This window comes from Diadema antillarum, unplaced genomic scaffold (genome assembly GCF_040938485.1).
Source record: "Diadema antillarum isolate AM-2024a unplaced genomic scaffold, OU_Dant_1.0 seq00000744_RagTag, whole genome shotgun sequence".
Taxonomy (NCBI): Eukaryota; Metazoa; Echinodermata; class Echinoidea; order Diadematoida; family Diadematidae; genus Diadema; species Diadema antillarum.
Window position 1 is genome coordinate 640,249 of NW_027271641.1, and position 23,263 is coordinate 663,511.

The window sequence follows — 23,263 nt, forward strand, 5'->3', positions numbered from 1 at the left end:
ACTAAAACTTGATTTCTCGTGACTCTGACACACTTTGACAGACTTTGACAGATTTCTGTGCACAACATGTACATGTAATATTCAATTCCACACACATACACACACACACAAAAGATCTTCAACCTCCTAGACCATTCTCCCGCCCATCATTCTCTCTCTGCATCTTTTTCTGTTGTTATTTTGTTCCACCTATGGGGATGTATTCTATGTTCGGCAATAATAGCGCGTTTCATCGTGTTTTGTTTTGTTTTGTTTTATTTCATTTTTAGATTTAGATCGGAAAAGCAATATAGACGGGAGGTAAAATTCTTGAAGCAACTATACAGTTTCAATTTTTAGTTTGACATCGTTCTTATATTTTGATGTTCGTTGCACCTGTAAGGTTCTTGTAATGCGAAAGTTAAATAAGATTCGCTATAATATTCTCGAAAATTCCCTCTGCCGTATTGATATTCGTTAATGTGAAAAATAAATACGATTCATTAATCCGAAACCGCACGAATTTTGTGATTCTAAGGGTGCATTTATCGGGATATTAAATTAATTACGTTACTCTGAAAACGAATAACACAACTTGTTCCTTTTAATTTCTGGGATTAACAAAACATCAGAAAGCAGAGCTTATTTAATTTTCGGATTTTTAGTCTGGCATTGGGGGTTAGTAGTTCGGAAAATAAGTATGGAAAATCTTTGAGGCAAGAAAATAATTTGAATTCCTATTATGGCATCGTTATTTCCTTTGCCTTATGTTCATTATTCCGAAAGAAGAATAAGGTTCGTAAATCCGATGGTTCTTTTTGCTGAACCCGCAAAACACGCAAATTTGATATGCCTTATGTAATGTGTTAATCCAAAATTGTATTAGGGCTCGTTAATACCATTTGTGGCATTATTCCGAAGGTTCGTAAATGTGAGAATGAATTACGTGCATGGTACGAAACTTATGTCATATTTGGCTAAAAGAAAATTAAAAACGCCGAATCTTTTCCTGTGACGGGAATATATGGGTTTATTTCTGAACGTGACATCGTTTACTTCTTTGCACGATATTCATCATTCCGGGAAAAAAAAATATTCAGATGGTTCATTCATCCGAAAATGGAAAAAAAGGTGGGTCGTTTATCTGTAAAGAAATTATCATATTCGTGGTAAGAAACTTCGTTTTCGTATCAGCTATATAACGTCCGAAATTTCGAAACTTATATAAAAAAGAAAAGCGAACCTTCGGCATAATAACAAACTTTAGCGAATCGTAACAGTTTTTTTTTTTATTAATCGAGCAGTGTGGAATAACAAATCCGACATTTGTTTTAGCATGGTATTGAGCAGAATGTTACTGCTATTCACTTCCAAAAGTAAAAGCAATTATCTGACATTTATTCTGGCATCTTCTGGAGCCGAATGTGATTGCTATTTACTTTCGAAAGTAAAGCAAATATCCGACATTTATCTAATCACCATACGGAATTGAATATTACTCTGATTCATTTCCGAACGTCAAAGGAAACATTCGACATTTATTTTAGCATCTTCCGGAGCTGAATGTTATTGCTATTTACTTTCGAACATAAAAGCAAACATCAGAAATTTATTTTATCATCATACAGAGTTGAATATCATTATTATTCATTTCTGAACGTCAAAGCAAACATTCGACAATTATTTCACCATCTTCCGGAGCCGAATGTTATCCTTATTCATTTCCGAAGGCAAAATCAATTATCTGACATTAATTTAAGCACCGTACGGAGCTGACTCTTATACCGTTATTAATTTCCCAAAGTATAAGCAAACATCCGACATTTATTTTAGTATCATACGGAGTCGAATATTACCGTTATTCATTTCCAAAATTAAGAGTAAACATCTGACATCTATTTTAGCATCTTACGGAGCCGATTGTTACCGCTGTTCATTTTCGAAAGTAAAGGCAAACATCCGACTTTTTTGGTGGCCCGATCGTACCAAAATCTTCATTTCTGAAATTTCGGTGGCCCGACGCGCGTTTTTGGTGGCCCCGTAAGTGTCGAGCCTTGACTAATGTCATCGAAAAGTAAACCAGAATGCAACTTCTCGCTTGTGAATTATTGCTTGTGAATAATCGCAAAACTTTGGCAAAACTTTTGGAATACCAATCCTGTTCATGACGCTTGGAAACTGCGAGTCGTGAGAATTTTGCGAACTCGTGCAATGTTACTCCGTAGCGTATGCGAGCATGTGGAGTCGCAATCGTTTAACTGTCTGAAGTGCGCGATTTCTCTCACTCGTTTTTGCCACGCGATTTATTTTAACTTGCAAGAACGATGTGGAATTCTGGCGTCCACCGTGAATTGAGCACTTGCCGGCGCAAATTGTTCTTTTCAAAGGTGAAGCCGTGCGCGGAAAGCACGTGGTTGGGATAATCCTTGCGTTCCTAAAGCGGAGAGAAACGCCATGAATGCGACTTGTGAGCAAGCCCGTTCTGTTGCGTCCAAGGAACGCCCTCATTAGGCTGATGAATAGAGGGATTAAACCCCCCATTCTGCACGCAGGAGGAATAGGGGCGTCCCCTAACAAAAGGAGGAACGCGAGCATTCCCCACGCGGCCGAACGCTCGCTATATTAAATCTGTCACGCCTTAAAGGAAAACTTCAGAATGAATTTGGTCTCTTGGCCAAACAGACAAAACAACCATTTCAAGCATACTGTATATGCCGAATATTTCGCGAGGTCTTTATTTTCGTGAATTTCGCGAGTCAGGTGCAATTCACGAAATTAAAAACACACGAAAATATTGACTCTGATCCCGATGTTGATGTGACGTACGTGTGTACATTTCTCCGTTCAGTACACGACTCCACGATCGCGAATATAAACACTCGCGAAATCGTCTGGAATTCTTGATTCGCGAAAATTTAGACTCGCGAAATATATGGCGTATACAGTAAACTACAAATGTCACACAAAATAGCACAACTCCCAAATGATACAAGAATGGATGACAAAAATATGTAGAATCTACACTGGCACATTAGAATGTCAAGACTTCAAAGTTCAAGAACACAATCCACAGAATCCCCAACGTCTTGCCTGTGATTGCAACGATATGCGAGGAAGAAATCAAATCAGAAGATATCGAATCAGAGATTAAAGAGACGTCCTCACCAAGTCTGGATTCTGGATCATATCCTCCATGGCGTTCACCACCTTCTCTTTGTCTCTGTGGATGGGAAAGTGAAAGAGTTTACGTGAGAACAATCTCCCTCATTGGGTGAAAAAAAAACCACATCAACAACAACAAAAAGGTTCCATCACCTACGGAGAAATGCATGATGTATAGATGAGGTTCCGTGACATCAAATGATACGTTGCCGGAGGGGCAAAAACAAATCATGCGAGAATTTAGCGCATAGCTATAGCACGCGATACGTGCACCGGATACCCGCCTGCCCATCATGGGATGTGGGATGTAACGCTTATGCGCTTGCCCGTGAGTATGGGGGCCCCCATATGCAGTTTTTGCCCCTATGCATGTCTTGGTGACGTCATTGGAACCTCATCAACAGCCTACAGACTATGTGCATTATGGGATATTGCGTAAAAATTCTCTGAAAATTTAAACACTAGTTTTGTATATCCATAATAATGTACAACCGTACATACAAGCATATATGCACATAATCATACATGTGTGTTTAAATGTACCAAGGGGTATCTTTATATTTGTAATATGTAGAGGCAAAATATTGTACATTGTATGCCAGTATTTTCAGTGTAGGTCAGACCCTTGAAGAGGAGATTTACAGCTTGAAAATAACATTATCAGACATGCATGTTCCTGGCAAAATTAAATGTGTGATTAAAAAAAATCCAACCTCCTGGAAGATTACGTTTGAGAAAAAGCGATGCAATCACAATTCATTCATTACCATTTCAGAGATTCATGAAGATATTTACATCAACCCCAATTTGACAAGGCTTAGATATAATGGCATTTCTTATAGTTTATGAAAAATGAAGCAATTGAAACATATTCAAAATGTATCGTAACTCAATGGCCACAATGGAGTCACTTCCTCCACCACTCACTTCTTGTTGACATTTGACATGTTGTGTCCAAGGTTCAGCCACTGGATGGACTTGTTCTGCCCGATCCACGCTACCAGTGTTACCATGGCATCGTTGAAGCCGTTGTCATGGAGATCCAGCTTGTTGATGTTGCTCAGCATCGGGATGCAGCCGCTGATGGCATTAGCGCCCTCCTGGCCCAACTGAAAATGCCAAAAAAATAAAACAATGAGCATTTAAAAAGATGAAGGAAGTAATTCAGTACTGATTACAGACACACATACACACACACACACACAAATGTAATCATAATAGTTTTGACACAACAAACATCTTGAGTAATCAATCAAGCACAATTTCTTTTTTCTAACGTAAGATACAGTGAAATGACGATGTGTTAATTCCATGACAAGATGTTCACCATGTGTGTGTGATGACTTCTTCTATGGGGACCTACCCCCACAAGTATCTGCTTTTCTGTAGATCCTCCACATATCATTTTAAATCAAAACATGAATATGACATACTTTATAGACTCATTTCAATGTTTCCTGTACATGAAACTTATCATGTTAATGTCATTTTGTATACATGGGATTTTTATCACTACTGTTACTATTGTATGATCTGTAGATGTACAGTACATTGTACATGTATGTCACAAAAGTACAATTTGTGGAAATCCATAATAAATAAAATGAAATGAAATTTCTGCAACATAACTGCTCTGAGACCTGATAGGTGTGATATCTTGTTTTCACTGAAATATCAAAGTTATGCATTTGATCCCAATGAGGTGTTGCAGAACTGTAACAAAACAAATATAATTTCTTGCACGATAAGGCTTGACTAGAAGGGCAATATAGTGGTGATGTCGAAGTCTTCTGTTATCGTTTGAGTTGGAACCGGGTGCATGCATAGGCACTCTGGCCAGGTGAGGTTGTTTAGAACCAGTTCCCATGGTGACCATGAATGGTTATGACATCACACTTTGGTACTCCATAAAGCATGTATCAGTGTACGGAGGTTTGGGGTCTGAGGGTCAGAGCTGACCACATCTCACCTCATTGCTACTCAGGTCAATCTCCACGTCCGTCAGATTCCTGTTGAAGCCGATGCTCTCCAGCATTTCTCTGCAGCAAAAGACAAGAAACAAATGACGACATGCAGCTCCTCGGGTCTTGGGCAATTACATTGTACCCCCTGGGCAATTACCCCAGACTCTTCCCCTGACCCTAACCCCAATCCGAATCCTGAACCATATCCTAACCCTAACCCAAACTATAGTCCCTAAACCTAACTCTTATCCTAATCCTAATCTTTACTCTAACCTTTTCACTAACTAGTATTTAGCCGGGAAGGGGGGGGGGGGGGGGGGGGAGTAACTGCCCTGATACAAGCTCCTCACCATAATCACCATATTGACAATGCATGACAATCAACAAGATCAAACTAAACAGTCCTGCAAGACGTCATTAACCCTTCAAAAGAGAATCTTTATTCTCACCAAAACAGATCAATTTTCCCCTCAAATCTCTAAACTGGTATTTGCCATCTAAACTCTTTACCGTTAATTCTAAATTGCAAAGGATTATGCAAACAAAAGCTGATCAGCATCAGGTAAATATCTTTAACAGTCCCAAAGGAAGACCAACTTTTACTCATAGAATTACTCATAAGACATAATCCATTGGCCAGCAAGCAAGGACAGAAAGTGTACCACATGGAATGAGTTCAACGTTCTGCCAGCAACTGCAGTGGAGAACAACAGGACGCACATGACATTATTGAGACTTTAAACTGTAAGTCCCTTCCCTGCCAAAAAAAAAAGACAAAGATAAAATGCACAAAACACTAGATGGGTGCCAGATAATGTTTATGTATATACTATTAAACTTGATGACATTTAACCCGTTACCTACGAAATCCTGATGGCCTCTGTATTACGTCTATGGGGATCTCAGAATTCAGTATTCAACGGGTTAATATGTGATGTACATGTATGTGATGACGTGAAACGCTGGAGAACCTGCCTTTAATGGCCACGCTTGATTGTACTTACTTGATGACAGGCGGTGAGATCTTGTTCCTGGACACATTGAGGCACTTCAGGTTGACTGTGGAAGTGAAGAAATTCTTGACTTGCCGTGGAGCAGCAGGGAGTGGTTTACTGCAAAATTAAAAGGACAGACACCAGAGAATCTTCAGATGCTGACATTGGTATGTGCATGTAGGCATGCACATCTGTACTTTTTATTCTTACTTTGTTTGATAATATTAAAGTCATATTCACAAAGAAACAAATATGCACAAACAAATAAGAGATGATAGTATTCCACTCACTAATACTGCTTGATCACCTTAATTTGTACAGGCAAAAAACAAAAAAAAAATTATACAGATTAATTTTTTTAAATAGTTTTACGAAGACCTGGAATTACATATACATTGTACATAAAAGTCTTGTCAAACAATGAATTACTCAGTGATACTTGATCAACTTGATCAGGCTCATTAATGGTGCTTGATGGCAATAGATACAGTACATGCAAAGAAAACATTACACAAAGTCCAGAAGCATAAAGTGAAATAAAAACTCATACATGTATATCATTATTCAATTGATCAAGCAAGATCTGTACTTCTAATCATAAAGTTACAATGTACATATGAACAGATAAAAAGATACACACACACACACACATAGACAAACACACAGGAATGTCCATGTATACATACATACAAACATATACATACAGATATGTACAAATGTATATAATATTGTTGAAATCATTCTTGTCAGAGATTGTACAGTGACATGTGAACTGTATGGGACTGGCGGCTCAGAGGTGAGAGGGAACACAGACAGGGTGTCTGCAGTGACCTGCTGGGGTGATTGGGCTCAGTCCGCTCTGGAAAAGGGTACAAGTGTTTGTGATCCAGCCACCACGGTGATCGCAAGTAGGCCAGATCAGGCGGGTGGCTGGCGAAGGAAGCAGTCTGCTTTCGTACTCGGTATGCAGAGTTTCGTAGCCTGTACATGGTGTCTTTGTGGTCGGTGCACAGGGGTCAAAAGGTGATTATTAAATCATACCTTTCAGAATAATGATCAGAACTCTGTGCAGTACAATTGAATTTCAAGTGTAATAATGCACAGTGCGAGTGATCTTGAGCAGCAACTGTATGGAGTGTCTAAAAATATTGCTCAGAGTCTGAAGAAAAAAGAAATCCTTTGATATTTTTCTTAAAAGCATGTTGTAAGCATCATTATGATAGAAAATGATACCTAAAAATAGAAACACTTAGACTGGAGAAAGTGAAACTAAAGTGATTACAAAGATAAAGGCAATAAAGCTACCACAAGGCAGTTACATCAGGGATGAAAAATAATGATAAAAAGCAGGTAGAAAATTAAAGGTTTTTAAACATGACGAGTGCAAGCAGTGGAAGAAAGTGATGGAGCTTTGATGACAAGGATAATGTGATGGTGATGAAGCTGATGATGGCAGGGATATTGTGGAAGAGGATGTGAGTTATCATGACAAAAGATGATGATTTCCCTGAAAATGAAAATAACAGTGACTTAAAATCTGTGATGTTGATGTTGATGATGGTGATGATAAAGATTAATGGACAATGATAAACATATTACAGAAAACAATGAAAATAGAGATGATGATAATGATGATAATGACTGAAATGATTGACAGAAATCTAATCAAAGATGATCATGATGACGGTACAAATATATGACATGAAGATGAGAATAATGAGGGTAATGTTGAAAGGAAGATGGTAGAGATGATCAGATGATGATAGGGATGACAAATAAGATGATAGTGATGACAATGAAATGATAAAAATGATCAGACAATGATAGTGATGACAGATAAGAGGACAAATGATGATCAGATGATGATGATAGCAATGACAAATAAGATGATGTGAAACTGATAAGACAATGATGATAGTGATGACAAACTACATATAGATGAAAAAAGATAAGATGATAGTGGTGACAATAAATGACAAAGATGATTAGACAATGATAGTGATGACAAATAAGACGAAGTGAAGATGATCATACAGTTATGATAGTGGTGACATATTAGATGACAAAAGATAATCAGAATGATGATGATATAAGTGATGACAAATAAGATGACATAAAGATGATGATAACGTTGGTTACAATGACGGTGAGAATAACCCACCTGTTTGAGGGGGTCTTCGAGAGCTTGAGATGAGAAATGGCTGAGGGGCTACTCCTGCAAAGGCACTCAAATGGATGAAATGAAGATGAAAGCAAGAAAGATTGGGGGGGGGGAGGACACACAAGGAAGATTGTATAAGACCCGGTAGCATGGGGTTTCACGGGTGGCTTGATTCATTCGCAGTCCACCGGGTACATCCGAAAACCACAACTAGCACTAGTCAACCAGTATGTGCATCGAAGCATACGCTCATCAGTAATCTTCGGCTGTGTGTGTACTTACACTGCGATCAATGATAAAACTGTACACAATTTATTACAGAGGGTCCTCAAATATATACGAGCCGCACCAGCCTTTCCATTCTACTCTAGTACCCCAGTGCTACCGAGTCTTTAGGAGCAATGAAGGCAAACAGACAATGATGACACTAATGGAAGTAATAACAACAAGTAATGATGATGCTGATGATGATGATAATGATGATGAAGATGATGATGATAGCCCACCTGTGAGCGAAGGTCCCCGAGAGGTTGAGATGTGTGATGTTGGAGGAGCATCCCCGGAAGAGGCACTCGAAGATCTGGTTGAGGGAGCACTCGGAGTCCGACAAGTCCAGGTGGCTGATGTTGTTTGGGTGACACAGGAAGGCGTAGAGGTTCTGCGGAGAGGGACATTTGGGGCCAAAATGAGAATTCAAGGAGGAACTCTGGAAGGAATCACACCTCCTCCCATCCCATCATCCTCAAATATACCGGCCTCTCTTCATCATCATAAGACTCTATAACAATTTTTCTCTGCCCAACCTTAGACAACAGGTATCAATAGGTTGATGTTTTTAAAAATATGTTTAAAGTTTTACTTGTTAACCACACTATAATTCATCTAAACATGCTAATACACTTTGTTTATCTGAATTGAATCTTTGTTTGTAACGATGGTATTGTGGCTGTAACATGCATGGGAAAGGACTCGGTTATTATGCACTATAACAATTTTAGAATAATCATCATAATGGTGTAAACTTTCATATATTAGAGTCCCTTAATGAGTTTTCACTGAGCTGTTACAACTTTCATACAACATGTTACAATTTCTCTTTAAAGTACATGAATCACATTCATTTATGCCTCTTTTTTTTTTTTTTTTTGCTACCAAATATTAGCCTAGCCAAAGCCTAAATCCATCCACAATCATCCGATTATGTACATTCATATTGTCTTTGGGCCTTTGAAAGACAAATTGAAAAGCAAAGAAATTATTACAAATAAATAGATAAAATAACATTAAATAAAACGGTCATGATCATACCATACTCAGTGAAAACAAAAAGAACAAGAAAATTAAATAACCTTCTTATCTTAATACTTATTCTGAGAGGATAAAATTTCCTCTAGGAATTACGTTTGCCTGTTCCGTCATTGACTGTAGCAACTCTGACACCAGTTTAATACAATTTAGATTTAATTACCCATTTATACCCATAGTAATGTAATAAGAAAGGATACAGAACAATCAGTTATAATGGCTAAACTAAGTAGCTGGTTAGTTGCCAGTTGTATGTGTGTGTGTATGTGTGTGTGTGTATGTGTGTGTGTGTGTGTGTGTATGTGTGTATTTGCTTCATTAATTGTGATATACAAAAATACACAGAATCTTTTAACACTGCATTATAAAAAAAGCATAGTACTACTGATTTAATGCACATCAAGAAATTACTGAAGGTAACTGGGATAAGCAGGGGGAAAACAGGTGTGGAATGTAAGGCTTGCGTGAGTCTGGGATATGCAGAAGAAAGTGATAGGTAGAGTGAAGTGTAAACATGGTTGAAAGTTCGAACAATTCTGTGAGAATTCTGAAGAAAAAACACATTATGTGGTGGCACTGTCGTTGCCTCTATGGACAGGTTGAAATAATGTTTGTGGCATAGTGATATTGCATTTGCGACGATCCAACTTTAAGAAGAATAACAGGTGATCAATGCTTGATTGATGTGTGCGGGTGAATTTACTTTGTTGCTGGGCAGGTGAGCAGGATTTTTGAAGAAAACATTGTCTTCCATGGTTTGATGATTAGGCACATTTTCTTGACATTTATCTCACTATATATGAAAGTTCTCTTGAAATCAAAGCAGCACACTAAATTTACACACCCCCCCCCCAAAAAAAAAAAAAAAAATGAAAAAAAAAATGAAGAAAGGAAAAAAAGAGAAAAAATGAATAAACATGGAAACTTGTGGCAAAAACAAGCAGCCAATATCAGTTATCAGTATCAGTTTGTAATATCCTTTTGAAAACAGTGTCTGTGTAAAGCAAAGTGATTTGGTGTTTGAGCAAATCAGTGTGGTGTTCAGGTAAATACATTTGGTGGTAACATGTGGAGGCATCTTGCGATGGCAACGCTAATTCAAGACACCATGACTTTTCTTGCTAAGATCTCTTTAAAATGTTTTGATTTGTGACAAAGGTGCTATTGAATTCTTTCTTCTTCTTTTTTTCTCCAAAAAGAAATACTCTTGCTATGAGCTTGTTAGAAATTGATAACTCTTAAAGGGAGCGTATAGTTTTGGTCGAGACCTACATTGTAACTTCAGGTTTCCAATAGTTTTTGGTGAGATAATGAGAAACCTCTGATGAAATATGAAAGAGCATGTTATTCCAAGAGGGATTCAACATTTATTTGATGAAAATCGGTTTTAAAATGGCGGAGATATCCAAACAAGAACATTCCTAATAAAAAGCAAGACCCACCTTTTATTAGGATCGCTTTGTTTTACTTTGTTTCTGGATGTATCAGTGATTCCAAAACGGATTTTCATAAAATAAACTTTGAATTCTTCTTAAAACAGCATGCTCTGTACTATTTCATAAGTGGTTTCTTGGTATCTCACAAAAAGTTAAAAGCCCAACTCTCATCTCAACCAATACTATACAATCCCTTTAATGTGTCACATTTGAGTTTTACTTGCCTTAAAACTCACTGATGTTGGGGGGGGGGGGGGGGGGGGGTTCTAGCGAGTTTTAGATCTGCAAGGACGATGCCTCCTCCTGAGTCGGACAATGGAAGTAACTGTCCCGCTCATGTGCAGAACACCATTGTTTTGCCTGATAACCTTGTCTGCAGTGTTTGCGGCGCGGATCTAAAGCTCGCTACTGTAGACTCACCATCATATCCAAATTTTAGGCATACCTTTATATAACAGCAATTCTGTTCTTGATGATCAGAAAGATTCCCAAGGCTTGTCTGACATAGCAACAGCTAGCGCTAATGCAGACTGAGTTCAAACTACAATAATGTAGTCAAGTAGTAATCAGCAAAGTGAATAGGTTGGCATTATTTCCTCATCAGGGGAAAATATCTACATAAAAATCTGAATGAATTTGTAATAAAGTACCTCTGATTTTAAAAAAGAGGATGGGAAATGGTATCTACATAGAAAATGAAAGGATAAAGCTTTAAGAAGCTGTTTAAAGATGGTCATACACTTATTCAGAGTAGGGTCTTGAGCAAATGAACCAAGGAACAAAATAAATGCAGCTTTACCACCACGACTATATACCTACAATCTGAGAATTTTACCAGCAGAAAGGAAAGAAATGTAGGAGCAAACAGCAATCTGTTTCTTGATGATATCATCTTCAACAATGAAAAATGTCACAAAAATATAATTCAATAACTGAGACAATACGCTGTGGTTACCTTCATCGAAAATGAGCTCAAATTGCAGAAGTAGAGACAAAGAAAAAAAAAAAGATCATGAGAACAGTAAACTATGGAAAGATGTGCTACATGATAGGCCTACAATGATGCAGAGCAAAACAACAAGGAATGAAAACATACAGAAACAGTTGAGGAAATCGTGTCTTCCCTCCTTGTGGGAAAAGAAAAGAAAAAGAGGGGTGCACGTTATGAGTTTGACATCCACGAGTCACACAGCCCCCAAGTCATACTACTCATTAGTTTGACACTAAGCAAACAAGGCCCACGAGACCGACACGTTACGCCCTGTGTTGTAAATGCCAACCTCGTGGGCTGTTTTTACCTAGTGTCGAACTCATGGGCTGTATGACTCATGGACTTTTTCAATGTCAAACTCATGGGCAGTATGACTCATGGGTGTTGGTCTCGTGGGATGACCCCAAAGAAAAGGTTGTTGTCATAATCAATCTTAGGTTTAACATTGCAAGAAATGCACTCAGCTGTAATTGTATCTTGCTCAACTCCTACAAGAAAAAGAATGCTTTAATACAATGTAACAGAGAAGAGAATCCATCCTGTGTTACATCGATTCTGTTTTGTCAAAAATCCATACCTTTGCTCTAGCTATGAAAACAGACAAACAAACAAACAAACATACACTCTGCCAATTTCCTGCTGCCAAACATTACCTCAGGGAGTAACCAATGACTATAAAATGAAGCTATTCAATGGCATCATCTTGAAACTTTCTGGATGCATGAAATTGCTCATGAATATTGCAATGTGATATACTAAGATGCACATTGACTGAAAATCATAATGCTGTGATGATCCTTCCACAAATTAGCAATTATGAAGTGAAACATATTTTGCAAAAACATTAAACGTGTAAATGCAGTATGAAATGTGCACCAATTCAAACTCATATTCAAAGTGGACACATTTTTGCTGAATGTGCAACAAGTATTTCTTAATCTATTATGAAACGTGGTTTCTATCACAGAAATTAACAATGTATCTTTCATCTTACGACATTTATGTCATCCTCCTGTTGGCTTCGTCAAAATTGCATGATTACAAATATATCATAAAAACCTTATATATGCATGTGTATGTATGGTATCCATCATACTGTGATTTTAGAGTATGAAGATGGAGGTTGTCTATTCATTATCGCCTCAGATCTGGTTGTTAAAAAAAAGAGCTCTATTGTTGATGCTCTCTCCCACTTTGCTACTTAAAAAATTCTGAGAATAAAGAAGAACTGCAATGACTACTGTAGAACCAGAAATAGTCGCGGCATGAAACTTTCGTAAATTGGAGCTGAAGGCCTTTTTTTCACAGCATGAAACTTGATGAATTTGCCATTGGTGTTCAATGTATCGTGCAGACAATACCTTTTGCGTGCATTTTACTTTCGCGAATCTTGACTCCTCGTGAAATTTGCAAAAGTTTCATGCACACAAAAAATTTCTGCTTTATAGTATATTGTATACGCCATATATTTCGTGAGTCTAAATTTTCGCAAATAGAGACTTCCCGACGATTTCACGAGTGGTTAAATTCGCGACCGTGGAGTCCTTCAGTGAACGGAGAAATGTGTACGGTATGCGTACATCCCATTCATATCAGGATCAGAGTCAATATTTTTGTGTGTCTTTAATTTCGCAAATTGCAGCTGACTCGCGAAAATTGCGAAAATAAAAACCTCATGAAATATTCGGCATATACAGTATGCTCTTAAATACAGAGCGCACTTTAACGTTGGTAATTCAACTACTCAGGGTTGATATCTATCTCCTTTCAATTGCAACTTAAGGCTCAGTCTTGGAATGTATCTGCTAAAAAAAAAAGAAGAAAGAAATATGTACGAGCGTCACACAAACTGCATTTTTCTTAATCTTGTGCTCGATTCTGGCAAATAAAAGTTGAAGGAAAATCAAAGAGTGAATAAAATCAGCCATTTTAAACTTTGTGACCTGCAGGTGGGGCAAGTACAAGCTTGTAGAAGCAAGCAGAAAACAAAATGGTTGCAACGTCAAACGTTAAGAGAGCATTTACCGTCCCACCTGACAATACCAAATCTCGGTGGAGGAGCGCAAGCTGTTCCTACGATTAAAATGCTTTTTGGAAAACTTGGAGAGGCGAGCAGAGGCAGAGCTTTTCGACATCCATGCTGGGATCTGAAACGTAAGCTGTCGGGAGAGGGGTACGGATGTTGGTGACGACTGGAAAAGCTGTGGGAGCGTTGGAAAGTGTTTGCCGTTCGTTTGTTTGTTTGTTTGTTTGGAAAGGTGAGTAGAAAGATAGAGAGATTGAAGAGCAAACAAAGTGTTTTACGGCATGAAACATATGACGACAGAGAAGAGAGAGAAAAAAAAGTGACTGTCACTAGTAACAAGGAAACATTGAATTGTAACTGTGTTTGAAATGAAGACAATATGTGACTAAGGAGTAGTTTGGAGAAAATTTGTGTTTTTGTAGGATGTCTTTGAAACAACGCAAGGAAGAAACTTACATGTATGTGTTCCATAGGAGATATTTAATTTACCAATACGTGGTTACTCAGATGTATTATCAATCAATACAAAGTCATGAGCTACATCTAAATGCTCTGTAGAATTATTTTTTCACACACAGGTTACACTTGCACAAGAAATTGGTTGCAATATCACATTTTATCATCAAATGGTAATGAGCTCATCTTTTTCATACCCTCCCTTCCTTCGAATATATAAATCCTGCTGCTGCTGTACTGTACAAATGTATGTATGCAAATGAGGAATTATGGGTATAGGATGTTAATATGATATTGCACAAGGGTACTGTGGGGGTAGGGGACAGCTTTGGTTCCACAATGAATATGGGCAATGCTAACACTCACAGGTTGAATTTCGCAAATGTCCATTACAAGGAAAATGAAAGGTTGATCTCATTTGATTGTGTCCAACATCCGGACATACATGTATTAAAGTTACCATGTAAATGTGCCTGCAAAATACAGAGTGCCTATCCTTTACAGGCTTTGAACTTCTGTGGCACATGCAACTTTCTGCATCTGATTCAGCAACTGATTCCTGTAAGTGATGGTATCACATACTTAATGATGGGTGATAGTGTGGAAACTGATAAACATTGCCATTTTGCTTCTTTCAACTTGCTTCATGCACCTTTTTGCCACCAAACAACTTGCAAACAATTGTCAGATACAAGTTCAATTACATTATAGCTTTGTGTTTTGAATTCTAATTATGCACTTATACACACACACATGAACATGCAAATTGGTCCTTCAAACTTTGCTTGAAATTTCATTTTAATTTGTATCTCAATTTGCTTTAAGCATTTTCACTATCTGCTTTGCATTTTACGATAACAAATACAAAGAACTGGCAGCATTGTTTGCAGTGAGACTGTAAAATGTATAAGTAGCACTCACATTTATAAACACAAGAATTGGTTCATCAGATCATGACACAAGAGTCATATCCGCACATTGAAATTAGAAGTTTCAGCATCCTTTTTTTTTTTTTTTGTTTAATCAGAAATCAATGGATACAGCCGTTGTGCATTGAAGCATGAACAATTTATATGATAATTGATAGCAAAATCAAATTATGTGAGGCTTATGCAAGGTGTTTGCACCATAATTGTACTTCAAATGTTTACCAATAATAGAAAAGAATGAATAGTATTACAGATTGTCAGCAAGTATTAAAGTTTTTATTTACGTTTCGTTTGTACTGAAGTTAAGGTGGTTTGCCTTCTTGTACATATCTGTTTGTTCTCTAACAGAGGAAGAAATATTGACATACATGGAGACGCGACAGATGTGATGTGTTCAAATGCATTGCATTTATTGAAAGAGAGACAGAGTTTCTGTGCATTCAACAAAATGTTCAACGTGACTTCAATAGAGGAAAACCAGACAAACAATATGGTAGAAATTTCATCCAAATTAGACATACAATTTAGGGAGTTGTGGAATTAGCATTTGTGTTATTTTTTTATCCCGGGCTTGGGTTCCTTGAATTGCATGTGTACGCATTACTCTCGGGCACAAGATGATGTGTCATTTTTTAAACTGAGACTTGAAGAGTTTTCTCGTTCTGTGTCCGATTTAGATGAAACCTCTATAATTCTGTTTGTCTACTTTTGCTCTATACTCCATTCAAAGCCAACTTCTAACATGGTGTGGAATGGTACCTGTACTAAAGTTTATGTACTGACACAAAATTGAGTATGTGGTGATGCTGTGTTTGGGGCAGCATTAACAAGCACTGTACAGCAAAAGCACAAACTAGATTTCAAAGACCACAGGTTTTTGGTGGAAAAAAAGAAGAAGAAAAGACAATTTCACATGGAAAAAAATTACCACCATTGTCGTGTTTTCTTCCTTCCTTAAACCTGACCTCTGTAGCAGAAACAAACAGTGAAATAAAAACAAGGGGGACACAGAAAAAAACAAAATAAATCTCCTCATTCACATCAAATTTTTCCTGAATCAACAAAGAAAAGGAAAGGCATCCTCCAAGCACAGGCAGTATTAATTGATCTCCACCAGCTTCCTTAACCCGTTGCGGACGGGCTAATTTTGCTACAACATGCATTTCCCACAGACATATGCCCGAGTTTACTCAGGACTCGTTTTCAACGGGTAAAAAAAAAAAGGAAAGTCTTCCGTGCTGATTTTACAATCATTTCAATTCATTTACCCATAAAGCCGTTACGTAGACAGAGTAACTCATGTGCAATAACTCAAGGCTACCAGTTGTGTATATGATTTCTTCTCTGCCTATTTGTTTCCTGTTTCCTTGTTTGGTGATGAGTATTAAATCCTCGACAGAAACTTATCATTACTATCACTGGGAGAATAACCTTAATCAATTCCGAGGACTAACCACGCAATGATCTTTAGTTATTCTTTTGTTCTGTCCTGCAAAACCATTTAGCCTCCCAAGAAATCATGTAAGGAAAATATTATTCTTTGTTTGCTGCCAAATTACTCTGGGCAGGATTTGGTGAGTCATAGTGATCTGCAGTTAAAAGCATCCATTCTGTATAAGATATGCTGAAACACGCGCATCACACATTTTATAGACAGGTGGCTGCTATAGACAGGGTCTTTAACATAGTTTTTTCTCTCTGGGGAATTCCATTTAGTGGCTGTATACAGCAGGTGGCCACTATAGACAGGTGGCCACTATGGCAGGTTTGACTGTATATCACTTCCTTGAGACAGTGAGGACTTTTTTTTTTCTTATATACATTGAAGCAACATTGAGCAGCATCAATTGACAAAACTGCCTTTGATACTAAAAGCAACAGCAGCTAAATGTACCCACCTGTCAACCTAAACTAACGGAGGAAGGAGACAAAATGTCTCAAAGCATTCCTGAGAGGAGAAACTCAGATCTTCATATTTCTTCAAAACCGCTTCTAGCTATAATCTGCTCAGACCTCTTATCTAATCTTCGCACATTCTCTTGGAATATTCTGCCCATAACTATTTACATACAATAATCCCATTTCAGCATGCAAACTTTAAGCCTACAAGTTCAGGCAGAATATTCAATACATCATAGAAATTATACCAAAATGCACAGAAATTTTGTGATATCTCTTCAAGGGATTAATCTGCAGTATCATGATACACACTAACTTGGAGGGCAGACAGTCATGAATAAAAACTATTTGTACATGCTAACAGGATTATGACATTTTCTTTCCCAACTGTCAAGCACTGAAACACAAATTTCCCTGGCAGATAGATACTCTTGCCATTCATTCGCAGGTTCTCAAGATAGACAATAAATGAAGGAAAGTTATGGCTAGTCTCTGTCGGCTTTCAACGACATTGAGTCTGCCTACCACGGTATGATATCACATTTTATTTTTCTCTCTTTCCAACATGAAAACTTTTGATATCCCTGCCAGATAGACACTTTTGCTTCATGAATGTCACGCTGATACGCTGTACCCTGATAAAATGTCAAATAAGGTGACCTGGGTATAAAATACTAAAAATCTAGGATTCAAACAAAATCAAAAGTTTTAAAATCTCTACAATGTTTACTACTATTGTATTATTAATTGCCTTATTGTAGCCCAATTGTATTACACTGCCTTATCTCTTGACTGTAACTACACTTCAAAGACTATCTTCACAAGGCTACAATGTATGTTTATCTTGTGTTAAGCATATCTTATTGGTTCTGAGGAAGGTTTCCCAAAATGAGCTACATGTAGGACACAAGTCATGATATATCACTGAACTGGCTATGAGTCTGCAGACATAGTATCAGAATATCAATGCTTGGCAACTTTATCAAGTTTAAGTTGAAATGGGTTAGTGTACTTTTTTTATTATTCTTATGCAATCCTCAAAACTTTTGGTTTCTGTGGACAATAAAATCAGCTTTAAACAAGCAAGACAATACAGTTATACATGAAGACAAAAAAGTAAACAATAACTTTTGTAAAAAAAAACCCTTTGGGATTCAGAAATTGACACATACTGTACACTCATACAGGTCAGACTGACATCAACAACTTTTTCGCTTGACTGCAATCTCTCACTCTGATGTCTCTGTCTCTGTCTGTCTGTCTGTCTGTCTGTCTGTCTCTCTCTCTCTGTTAATTCCTGTTACCACATTGAATGCCTGTGGTTTAGTTTTCATGTTTGTACTTTGGATCACAAGTAATACCCTAACTTTCACCAGAAATTTGAAGATATTCCAAATCTATGTAAAAATATATAAAGGAACACAAACAAGCATGCATTCATTTCATTCATGTTATTCATACCTGCAGGAGAAGTTTAGTATTAACAATCCTCACCAATGCAAGGATTGGAGTGGAATACAATAATACTTTGTTAACACCAATAAATACTACACACACACAACTTCAGGGAGGCACTGACACAAAATGAACTGTCACACTGAGGAAGTTAAAAGTGATATTCCTCATTAGTGGGGGGAAAATGGGGTGATCTGGACGAGTTAATCACTTCAATGTTGATTTGAAAAAAAAAATTATGTAGGCAATTCCACAGCACTCATAATCATGGACATGGTGGTAAAATTTGATAAGAAACATGAAGACTTTATATATGGAAAGGGACGAAGGAAGCACTGTGGTATAGTGGACAGGGCTCTGAACACTAAATCATAAGGTCTTCAGTTCACACCTTGCCTTGTGTGAATATCCTTCCATACAGTATTGACCCAGGTGTCAAAAAAGATGAAGATGACAAGAATGAGGTATTATATGTCAGGGCTGGGTTGAAGTATTGTCACAGCCCACTAAAAGGGCACTCAGTAAAACACCAAAGAAATCAGACCATATTGCCATTGTCGTATTAACTTTGTCAAAAGTCATACATAGAGAATGCCAAGGGATAAGAAAACAGATTTAATACAAGTCAAAAGAATACTGTGATCCAGTACAGTTTGCTCTTGTGATGAAAAAAAAAAATCCTATTTGTACTGTGAAATATTTCCTGCAACTTTTTATTTCCCACGATACTGCAGATCAGCTGTTGTTTTCATTTTACTAAGCTTATGATTTCATCATTTTTTATTGTTATGTCTGTTTTGTACCGTGAAAAATACTTCTGCACTAGTGGCTTGAAAAAGAAAATGTGATTAAGTGTAATACCAGGTTTTAACGACTCCAGAGTCTGTTTCTAGGCAGTGAACTGTGTGTAAAATATCAGAAATATGGAGAAAATGACTAAAACTTTGTCTTACATGACATGTGTCTGTCTGGAGAATTGAAATATTTTTTGGTATTCACATTGTTAGATGCTTGCCTTAGGCCCAGGTAATGCCTCCCTCCCCCCCCCCCCCCCAAAAAAAAAATATATATATATGCATCTATGTTTGTAAATACACTTTCTTAGCTCTGCTGTGTCTGTTCTCTGTACATTGAAGGGTTTGGGCATGTTTTCCTTGGCGATTTATTTTATAACTTTGATGAATAGATACCAGTATTTGTTCTTGACAGGATTATTGTAGGTTCTTTTTGGTATTAATTGAAAGGGAAAACGAAACTCGCAGATGTATTATGTTAATCCATTCAGTAGAGTGGGTGTAGGATGAGGAATATATCATAGTACAAATGATACACATCAGCAATGGTATTAAGAATTACCTACACAAAGTACCTTAAAAAAAGTTTAACAGGCCCGAGGCAATTGCGGAAGATGTTTGGACTGTTCCACAGGTACCCAGTGTGGGTAATTATACTAATGCCAAAACAAAATGATGTGAATTATTCGTTTTCAAAATTATGAAGCAGATCCTAGTCATCAAGAGTAGTTGAAATTTGGCATTGTAAATTCTGCAGCAGCAATTTTTGAAAAACACAATGAAATCTTTGCTGGTCCCCATATTGTGATGTGAAAGTGTTCATGACTGGTAATAGTACTTTACTTTACTTTATTCAACCAGTCATTACACTTAATACTTATGACCAGCCATGGGCAATATTACGTGTCAGGCAAAATGAATGCATGGTCACGAGTACACTCTCAACCAATCAATTGATTAGGATCCGCTTCATCATTTTCTCATACTCACTGACAGACAAATTGATTCACCAGTTGGATTACAGGGTCACGAAGTATGCAATGACTGTGCTTGAGTTGTTATTCAGCACACTCAGCAAAAAAAGAAAGTAAACGCTTTTTCAAGTTTTGATGTCTCATAGAATATTTCGCTGAAAGCTAATGTATTACATATCATATTGAAGGTCATTTAATTGGCTATCAACCTGGTAGGTCAACGAAATCGGAAACTTTACGCATGAGAGAACACCATTGTTTTTCTCTTCCAAGGCACAAAAGTAAAAATTGCAAAATTGAACAAGTTGTCATTCATGCGTATGTGCTCTTCCATGGAACAATATGAACAAACAACAAATTTCACACAAAAAGAAACATGATTTAAGTTGCAAAAATAAACCTTTGAACTCTATGATATTTCTAAAGCCCAAAAGATCAATGAAGGGTAAAAATAATGGAGGAAAATAAAGCATCTTATGTCAAATCTAAATTCAAATGAAATAAGAGAAGAAGTAAAAATGGTAGAAATTTGAGTTTTTCTTTTCAAATTAAGAAACTGTAGATAATGTTTGGTTCTTGAAATTATCACATGGGCTCTTAAATCACTAGAACAAAAGAAATAAATAAAGAAATTCAGCTTATTTAATCATCTTTATGCTTATCATTCCCTATGTCATTTGAAATTTGACTTGACAGAAAATTCTTATTTTTCCCCTTAAGTTTCCCACTTTGTTTTTCTTAGAAGTTATAAAGAGATAAAGAGAACAAAAACTTATTTTTCCTATTTCATTCATGTCTGTCATTGTGTTAAACCGGTCTTTTGTTGCCAATGTTATCATGAAGGGCATTTGCAAATGAAAGAGAACATGTCAATTTTTGCAATTTTTGATTTTGTGCTTTGGAGGACAAAAACGAATGTGCTCACTCATGCGTAAAATTTTCTTTTTAATTAACCCACTAGCTTAATAGCCAATTTAATTACCTTTAACATGGTATATAATACATTGATTTTCCTAAAAATCTTCTATGAAAAATATGACTTCGAAAAAGTGTTTACTTTCTTTTTTTTCTGAGTGTATTAAACTAAAGGGATGCTGTTAAAGTACAGTTGTAGGGTATCACACATGTTTGTGACATGAAGTTGTAGCATGAGAATAACACTCAGTGGATAGTAGTCTAAATGGTTGATAGATGAAATAACATGAAAAAGAGGACATGTAGTTATCATTATTCAGTAGATGATGGTGCACACAGTTGGTTAACATCTAATCAGAATAAAGTTAACTGTGAGGAACATAGATAAAGTTATCAAGTTAGTATGGATTATAAGTTTAGAGCTTTTGTCCCGAAGGGTTATCTCTCAGCTACATGTAAATGTTACATTAAAGTTTATTATTTTTAGATAAACTTTTGGTAAACTGTGTATGATCTTCATCAATATAAATCAAGTCTCCAATATCACTAGTCACTTTTTACCCCCAAGTTCCAGAAAACACCATATTGTAGTTTGCCCATGTATCCTCTCTCATGTAAGTTTTTATCTTTCCTTGCTAGTATTTCAAAGGGTAGAACAGACACTTCTCTTCCATTTGAGTCAAATGTTTGCCTTACACTGTATATAATTGTCTAGTTTGATTGCAAAAGTATGAAAGACCCATAATTTGCTAATCTACTTTTAATAAGTGATCCTTAACCTTAACTAGGCCGGGGGGGGGGGGGGGGGGGGGGGGGGGGGGGGCTCCGAGTCCCCCCCTCTATATTTTCGCACGATGTATCGCTATCGCAAGAAGCTATCGCCGTGACGTTTCATGACTTTTTTCTTTCGAGTCTCCAGCATCTTTTGACACCAAATTTGCGATGCCCGGGCACGCGGTTCCAAAGTTGTGCATAAATATGCACATGCATGTCAGACCAAAAATTGTTCAAAAATGTGAATTCGTGTACAATTTCAATGCAAACTGTGTTTACAGGCAAATTTCATAAAAGCATGATTATTTTGGGGTTTTATTGATTAAAATCAATTGATAACATATTTTCTTGTTTGGAACAATGTCGCGGACAAATTTCATCGAAAAAACAATGAAAAACATAAAGTCGAAAAACACAAAGAAATACATAAGAAATTCAAAAAACAATAAAATACTTCGGAAATTTTTTCTGATTGCGCAATTTTTTTCTCTTACATTTGCTAAGGACACTAAAAAGAATATTTACACAAAAAATGTGCCTGTTTTGAGCTTTATTTAGTGATTTATACCAAACTTTCTGATTTCATGCATCATTATGCATAAATTAGCATAATTTAGTGTAAATTATAATTTTTGAAAAAATTAACTTCATGGTACTATAGATTACATCATAGGCAATGTGTATGCCAATTTTCATCGCGATTGCGCGGTCGACGGCTGAGATCTGGAGGGGGGGGGGCCCTGGGAGGACCCCCCCCCCGGCTCTATCATCTACCTAAATAGCCCGGCCTAGTTAGGGTTAAATTGGCAACACATTTTTATAAGATTAAATGGAATATAACTCCCTCAAATTGACAATTTTGGGGCTAGTTTTTGTTTTCTGACTTCAATGTACTGAATGTAACCAGTTGCACCTATTCAAATCACTCTTCAAGACTGTATAAGCAATTAGAGGTGCCAATTTGATGAAGGAAATATGATCATGTCTGAAGCAAAACTACCCCAGGATTCAACAGGTTCAAATTTAACAGGCCAGCCCAGATGTCAGC

General features: G+C 37.0%; 1 protein-coding gene across 1 annotated transcript in view; it reads right to left on the bottom strand.

Annotated features, from left to right (window-relative positions):
- Window positions 1-23,263, bottom strand: part of LOC139738472 (uncharacterized) — a 161,618-nt gene that overhangs the window by 52,560 nt on the left and 85,795 nt on the right. Inside the window, exons 12-16 of the mRNA XM_071649099.1 lie at window positions 8,768-8,919; window positions 6,110-6,217; window positions 5,111-5,180; window positions 4,069-4,250; window positions 3,145-3,199 (exon numbers count right to left, since the gene is read on the bottom strand). Coding sequence (XP_071505200.1) covers window positions 3,145-3,199; window positions 4,069-4,250; window positions 5,111-5,180; window positions 6,110-6,217; window positions 8,768-8,919 — 567 coding nt within the window. The remainder of the gene's footprint in view (window positions 1-3,144; window positions 3,200-4,068; window positions 4,251-5,110; window positions 5,181-6,109; window positions 6,218-8,767; window positions 8,920-23,263) is intronic.